This window comes from Mesitornis unicolor, unplaced genomic scaffold (assembly GCF_000695765.1).
Source record: "Mesitornis unicolor isolate BGI_N332 unplaced genomic scaffold, ASM69576v1 scaffold30273, whole genome shotgun sequence".
Classification (NCBI taxonomy): domain Eukaryota; kingdom Metazoa; phylum Chordata; class Aves; order Mesitornithiformes; family Mesitornithidae; genus Mesitornis; species Mesitornis unicolor.
Window position 1 is genome coordinate 392 of NW_010174457.1, and position 8,099 is coordinate 8,490.

Sequence of the window (8,099 nt, forward strand, 5' to 3'; positions counted from 1 at the left end):
CTTTTGGTAGTAAAGTTTTCAGCTCTGCAGCTCCAACCCCCTGCACCAAATCCCCTCCTTTCCCCCCCTCCAGTTTATTTATAAATTAGATTTTACCCAGCACCAAAGCTAGAGACACCTTAGTCTTAGTTGCTGAAGTCTCAGTCTAACTCACTAAAACCTCAGACAACGGGATCTCACACCTTATAAGCTTCATCAGGAGCCATTTCATGAGTGACACTACAACCAGTGCTTCTTCCTCGAGAGGAGGATCCTTGTGACCTGCATCCAGACACTCACCTTCTCAGCCTCCTGACTGCACTTCTCTACGCGCTCCTGCAACTTGCGCAGCTGTTCCTGTGAGATCGATGAGTCTGCCTTGGCGTGGTTCTCCCTTGTATGGGCTGTTTTCTCCTCCTTCCGGGCTGCATGATAGTTTTTCTTAGAAGTCTCCACCTGTAGGAGAAAGATGCAGAGAAAGCCATGATTCTGACCATACTGATCCTCTATTACTTAGAGAGGGCGTGCTAACATTTGTTACAGTCAGTAGCAATTGTTTCAGGACAACCTAACAGGAACGCCAGTTTGGCATTTAGTAAACCATGCTGCAAAGCAAAGAGCTACTGCCCAGCGATCTCTTTTTTTTCAGCGCTCACCTGCTGCGCAGGAATACAGAGCCTGTTACCAAAGTCTTCCCACATGAGAAGGAAGCTACAAAACCACCAAGAACAAGATACCACCAGGACATCCCTCCCTCTCTGGCATTCTCTGCTACTCCGGCTAAACTTTGTTTGTCTGCCCATTCTCCCCCATTCACACTTTGCTCACATCTTTCATCTTCTTCACCCAGGGTTTCTGGGCCTTGCGAAACCCATCCTCTGCCTCCTTTGTCTCCTTGAAGCCTCCAATCATCTGCTTGTGGTAGGCCTCCTTCTGCCAGGCCTTGATCTTATCCGAGTCTTCACCGGCCAGGTGGTTCCGGACAGCTAAGTGAATTTCACTCAGCCTGTCTGCAGCTGTCAGGAAGGCATGCCAGGCCTTCTCCAGAGTACCGTACTGTGGACCTGAAAGAACAAGCACCAGAGGGGCTCTTACACCTCCTGCCCACAGAAGGGAACACAGATTCTTTTCCTCCTTCACACAACTATCAGTATGGAGTCACTTCCTTAACTCTCCCTCATCACACAAGTTAGCATTGAGTGGTCTCCACAGAGTCCCAACAGGCAGCAGCTAGACTGGCTGTTACATCTGGCTGAGATGGGCATTTCTTTTGGGCAGCCTTAGCTGTCCTAGAAGATGCCTTCTAGGAGATGGTTTCTGTAGAATATTCTCTTCATAGATCTGTTCTGAGCTTCAGAACAGATAGCAACGCTAGTTCATGACTAAGGCTAAGCTCCTGCCTCACAGCCCACTAGATCCTCTGGGGCATCTGTCCCAGTGTTTCCCATTACTTTGTGAGATGCTATCAGTTTGAGCTCACTGCCACTAAATCGCAGCATTAGTAGTTATTCTCTGACTGGAGGAGAAGGTGGAGAGGCAGCCCAGCCATCCTTAAAAGGGGAGATCTGCAGCTTGGTTTAAGACTTGGACTGCCCAAGGACTTGCCAAACTAAACGAATAGACTTTTTTTTTCTGTAACCAAACACCTGACAATGCAGAGACCACCTCTCCAAGTAAATCAAAGGACTGGCTATGAAAAACACACATGCAAAAAAGACACCCAAGAAAGTCACCCCCTTCCTGGAGAAGGGAAGCCTGACCCCCCAAGGAAACAGCGTCAGCTCAGTAAGAGACAGCACTCAAGGAAGAGAGTGTGATGATTGCATCCTGATCTCAGTCCAACCTCCCAACTTTACCTTTCTCCACGTTGGTCCTCCACTTACGGGACCACTCTGTTAGCTGCTGGGCATAGTTCTTCTCTATCTTGGCTCTTTCCTGGAAGCAGGAGATCAAGTCATTGCAGAGCCGGTACCCATCATCCACACGCTTCACTGTCCGCCTGTAGTTTCCAGCCTGAAATTTCACACAACATCATCATTTATAGTGTACTTTCATGTTCCTTTAGAACAAAGCAGCAGGTCAGTCATTGCATGGGGAAGGAGCACAGGCCCTTTGAGCTGGGCTCGATCCTCCTCTGGCACAGCAGTGGAGGGAAGAAGCTGAGATGCTTTCCTTGCCTCTCTCACAGCTCAGATCAGCATCAGCTGAACAAGGAACTCTCGTTCCATAGCATCTGTGGAGGAAAGGGTCACCTCCTCCCTGCAGTAACACACAGCATGTTACTGAACCGCCCCACAGTTCCTCCCTTCCACTCCCCAAGAGCAACTTGTCACCCAGGAACCTGAAACTCAACCCTCTAATTCCACAAGTGGGAGGTAAGAAGACATTCATTCCTACCTCCCTCACACTCTGATTATCCTTCCTTACCTCCCAGAAACTGCCCCCAGGAGCCTCCCCGCCAGCATCATCTTCTGATGACATCACCCCCGTTTTCTTGCAGCAAAGAATTTTTGCAGATTTGATTTAAGCTGGGGAGAGAGAAAAAAGTGATTTCTAACATAGCACTGGCTGAGCCTTTGCAGGGAGCACAGTTCCCTGTGACTCTTGGGAGCTGGTGGAGCCCAGCTTACTGCTCTGCAGACAAGTACTGGCATCACTGCACCTCCAGCAGCAGGTGGCCAGATGCAGCAGAGATGCCCAGGACTGAACCTGCCCCTTCTCTCCCTGCAGACTGACGGCTTCCTTGGCAGGCCTGTAGCGCACTGGGAAAGGATGTTGTAGAAGCCAATCTTGCCAAACCTCAGCTGTACAGATATTGGAGAAGTTGGTAAATCCAACAGCCTTCAGCAGCACCAGACACGTCTGCAGATATTCCTTTCTTAACCAAAGCCTTCAAGAAAGTAGCAAAAGCTACAGAAACCGAGGTAGCTAAAGCTATTTGATATTTGCCTTGAAAGAATTTAAATAAGTCTTCTGTCAATGGAGATGACTCCAGCCTCCCAGTATGACTCAGGATTATGGGATTACAACAACTGACTGGAGAAAACAAGGCTGACGACTCAGCAGGCAGGCATGTCTTGCATGGGGAGAGGAGCCCTATAAGCTGCCCACCAGCTGAGCTGGGCTCAAGCTGAACTACAGCAACACACCGGTGCATACGCAGCCAAACAGCACTGCAGCACAGTGATGCCTATCACCCAGCAGCACAGCTTCCCTAGAAACATCCCTGTAGAGCTGATGCTTCCATCACACTCAACTCTCATTGCATTCGGCTCAGAATCTAGGCTAGAAGGTAAGAGGTTTATCTCATCTCTGGTCTCAGAGCTTCTACCCATTCCCCTGTGCTAGTCTGCATTGCCAGTTTGTTCCTGACACGGTCTGACACTATGAATTCCTTGGGAAGAGGTTCAGGGTTGCTCTTGTGCAGGAATGACGGAGTAACGGAGAAAGGCCCAAGTCCAGTCACACACACACAAACTCACTCCATTCTAGGCAAGCCTGGGTTAATGCAGCAGAGATGTCCTTCGCTGCCACTTCTCCTCTTGCACATTCCTAGTTATAAAAAGCTTTCCTCACACCCCAGAGAGGTATCTGCTCATTCTGCCAGCCCACAGAGCACACAGCAGACACGAAGATCAGGTCAAGAGTCCACATCTCCCACCTCCTGCAAATCCTTCTCAGTGGCACGAGCCATGCGGTGAAGCACCCCAACACAGACTGCAAGACTTTCCTACGTTTCTTCTGGAGATGGTTTGGCTCTGTTTGCCCAGTCTCATTCCGCAGAGTGTCAGGAAGACATTAATGCATTAATGCTGTTCCTCTGGGTTTCTCCAGAAGGTTGAGAGTGCTGAATTCCAGTCACAGAAGCAAGTTGTTAAACGGGACATGACACTCAGGTGCATGAACCTTGAAACCTGAATGATACCTCTGCCCATACCACCAGCTGTCCCTGTCCTCCCTCTCCCCCATTTGTCAGCAGGCTGCACACAACTCTACTCTTGTCCCCAGCAACTACATACCTGAAAGCTGAAAGTGAGATGCCGCAGGGGAGCGGTGGGCAGCAGGCAAGTATGTCCTGAGCTCTTCAAACTCTGTGAAAAAGACTGGAGGAGACAGAGACGGGCACAGTTAGACACTGCTGCTCCTTCGCGGGGATGATGTCTGTTCCAATGCATTGCAATCCTAGGGGTGTTCCCCTTCTGCCAGCTACTAGGAGGGGCACCCTCTGATATAGCAGCTGCAGCCACTGTGCCTCCCAAGATGCCACGTTTCAGCACGTAGGAGAGATGCCAAATCCTTGTGTCACAAGACCTAGCCCCAGAGAGAATTAAAATAGAAACACTGGGGCGGCATGACAGCACTGTGCGGGAAAGGTAGCATCACAACAGCTGAGGAAAGGGAACAGCTCATGGCCAGAAAGGCCTAAAATAAGCACGCACCCCAGGCACCGTATGTGGGGCCTGGTTGCCCCTCACTGTCTGGTTTTTAGCAAACCCCACTGTCTCCATGCGCTGCTGCCCGCACTTGTACACACAGCTGGCTCTGGGAGAAAAAGGGAAGGACATCCACATCCACTTCCTCCAGCCCCTTTTTACTAAAGACAGAGTTTTTATACACAAGACAAAGAACTTGATAACTCTGCATTTAAAAAACAAAACTCACAAGAATGCACGTCCTAGTCTAGTGGCCTCGAGTCCTTTTAGTAGCACAGCACCTAGCACTGCCCTGGTAGGATGTGCGTCTCTAACAGCAGAACTTCTTTGTCCCTTGGTTCTGTAAGCAGTCCCCATCACATTCTCAGAAATACCTATACCATAATGGCAAAACAAAGTAACTGTCTCCAACTTTCCACAGAGGAAAGAGAAATAAAAGCCTGCAGAGGCTAATGCAGGCAAGGGCAAAGAGAGGCATTTTTGTTTACCTCTCATTCACTTCCCTGAAAATTAATGTAAAAAGTCCATTTACTTAAAAACCAGACAAGAAAAATAATCTTCTGCTCAGTCACCAATACTGGAACGTAAGGGCAACTGAGAGTTAATACAGCTGAGAGCAGGAACTGCAGAACTTGGGAGGAAGTGGGATTTTTAGCCAGATATTAAGATAATTTTGGAGAAGGAGTGAAAGAAGGTAGGAAAAGAGGAGGAAGGAAAGAAAAGTGGACAGGGTTATTGTAAACAGACTAGGAACCCTTGGTAAGGAATGGGGGGAAGTGGAGGAGTTGCGGCACTTGTATGATCCAGGTCACTGGTTAAAAAGTTATAGCTCATCATAAACTGTCTAAGACTTCCCAGTGGTCCCCAGTAAAACCAGACTACACATTCCTGAAATTGCTAAGATTAAAAAACTTCATGAATAGTTATGTAAAAATATACATAAAACTGCCCTGGATCCCTCCTTTCTTTCTCCTGATTAAGACATAAATCAATTGGATACGACACATGACGGCTGTATCACTTTTTCCACCGCACACCCCCATCCCCACTTTATCAGGGAGCAATGAATCACAAACATGCCTTCCATCTCTGGTTTCCAGCTCAGGCTGATGACAGAGTGCTAGAATCTGGGGACAAACATGGAAAACCGTTGTGTGTCAGTGTGCTTGTTCATTTGAGGAACAGGCAAGCAAAAAAGCCCAACCACCAACCAACCAAATCCACTCTTTCTGGAATTTCCACTTTAAGTTTGAGCTATACCTACTGATTTTCTCAGGAGTTATGAACCCAAATAACTTAGTTTAGTATCACTAAGATCAACAAGCTCTGAAATACAATAGTAGCTGTGCTGGATCAGACTAAGGGTCCCCATAGCCTCTGCAGACAGCAGCTAAAAGCAGATACCCTTGCTTTGAGAGCAGAGCAAGCATACACGATGCCACCCTGCATGCTCTCCAAGCCTCTAACCATTTGTTGACAGGATCTTCCTCAGCTCGATGTGGCACCTGTGAATTTAGTAACACTCAATGGATTTCTGTTCCATTGATTTCTCCAATCTGCTTTTGAACCCACATGAGTTTTCAGCATGCACTACATCATGTGGCAAAGTATCCCACAACTTAAGGCTATACTGTAGTCACAGGCACAGTAGCTAAGTGGGAGAATACACTACAGCAGTATAATATTTCTACAAGCTAATCTCCATGACCTGAGAAGCAGCCAGTCAAGTACATATATCCACAGTCAAGTACATAGATCCATAGCAGTTGTATAGACTTAATAAAAAGTCCAGAAAAACCTGGCCTGGGAGAAGCAAAAAGGTCAAAGAACAAGTAGGACCCTTTTCTGCCAGGCTTTTTCGGGACTTTACTTACTCCATGAGCCCGTGTCAGTCAGCAGATCACACTGGATCTGCAGGCAGACCTAGGGAAGGTACTTACACAGGGGCTGAAGAACAGCTGCTGCTGTCACCATCACTCTGAGCCCTGGATGAGTGAATAGATTGCCACTCCACCCCCTCATGCCGAGTTATTCCCAAAACACCACATGTGCTGTGAGCCACCAAGAGCTTGAGACTAGGGGAATCTTGAGTTCGCCGGGAAAGGCAAATTCGAGTTCCACATGGCAAAGCCTGGAGGCTGTTTTACAACAAAGCAGAGATGAGAGGGCTACCTTGTGCACAGCCTGATGGAGCAAGAGCCACCGCATGATTCAGGAGGGCTTACAGAGGCTGTTACAGAATAAGCAATACAGCTGGAGTTATACTTGGACAACCAGAGTTATATGTGAGTCCGCACCACATACAAGGCTCTTTCTGATGCCACTGCCACCTCTGCTAAGAGGAAGCTATCTAGAAAATAATATTTGCAGAGCAAAGGAATGTTTATCCTTACCTTCCTGCCTTCCTCTTTCAGCTATCACAGCTAAGAGCTACTCAAGCCCTCACTGCAGCTCCTGCAAGACAAGTTCTCTGAAGGAAGGATCTCCATTCACTTCACACCTCCACAGGATTACGGCCATGGGCATCACAGGCACCAACCAGCAGTGTCAGGTAGACAAACTGAACCATGCAAACGAGACTTCTGCAGAGCTACCACCCTTTCTGCTAGTAGTGTTAAGAAGGTAGTCCCCTCCTTACCCCAAATACCTGCTCTCACTTATGACCAACATAGTTATTAGGCCACACCTGTTATCTACTCCTTAAAAAGTTATCAAAATAGTGGCTCTTGGGCTTCAGCTGCAGAAAGGTAGACTGGCTCAGGACTGCCTCACTGTACTGAGCTGTGCTCAGAAATGCCAGAGGGCTTGTCGTGGCAGAGCTGTTTCCACCTTTAACCCCTGCTCCAGTCAGTCACACATCTCAGACCACAGATCCCTGCACTCAGACCAAGCTGTCACGCTAAAACCTTCCCTTTCAAAACGTGTGTGAATCTGGCAACACACAAGGTATGTCTTTTTGTTTCATGCTTGCACAACATGAGTACAAGGTCCTGATCCACAAATAAAACTTTTAGACCCAATAAACACTCTTCTCCACTTCAGAAACCTTCTCCCAAGGCGGGAAAGCCACAGACATCCTTTTCCCTCTACACCACACTCCAAAACTTACAGTCTCCCAATGCCTAAGGCATCACTTCTGTGCACTGCTCGACTGCCTCTCAAGACTCCTTGTGAGCAACTGTTTTCTTAAGATCAAGCCTCTGAGCTCCACACTTGCTTCAAGGGCTGGTGCATGCAGCCCTGCAGGGATTTGGCCACAGAAACAGAGCTTGTACCCTGCACCAGACACAAGGCCTTCTGCCCAACCTCCCTTGCCTTTCCCAAGTGCAGCAGCAAATGCTGGACGCAGACACACGCGTGAACAAGTTGAGTTATATTTACCTAGCAATAGTAACTGGGGCTTTGCTGGAGGCATATTTTTATTATGGACCAATCTCTCTATAGGCATTAAAGCCAAGCTAAGCAAGAGTTTTAATCAGGAATGGGCAGCTACTCACTGGAATCCACCTGAAGACAACACCACAAGGCAGCAATGCGAGATTTCTGTGATCAACTTGATTCCCAAAGAGTTACTGCTCTGTATAGCAGGCAGTGGTGAAGGTATTGTTTTCAGTCCAGGGCACTTCTGGTGTAGGTTGCAGATAAACATTTCAATCTGAACTATCCAAATACACAAAAGAATTACAG

General features: G+C 47.9%; 1 protein-coding gene across 1 annotated transcript; it reads right to left on the minus strand.

Annotated features, from left to right (window-relative positions):
- Positions 1 to 279: 279 nt before the first annotated feature.
- LOC104538018 (protein kinase C and casein kinase substrate in neurons protein 3-like) lies at positions 280 to 2,501 on the minus strand (the record flags this gene model as incomplete). The annotated part of the gene is made up of 4 exons (XM_010181061.1): positions 2,407 to 2,501; positions 1,836 to 1,992; positions 808 to 1,043; positions 280 to 435 (listed from the first exon to the last, which is right to left on the minus strand). Coding segments are annotated over exons 1-4 (603 nt in total), but the record flags the coding sequence as incomplete, so codon positions are not given.
- Positions 2,502 to 8,099: the final 5,598 nt, after the last annotated feature.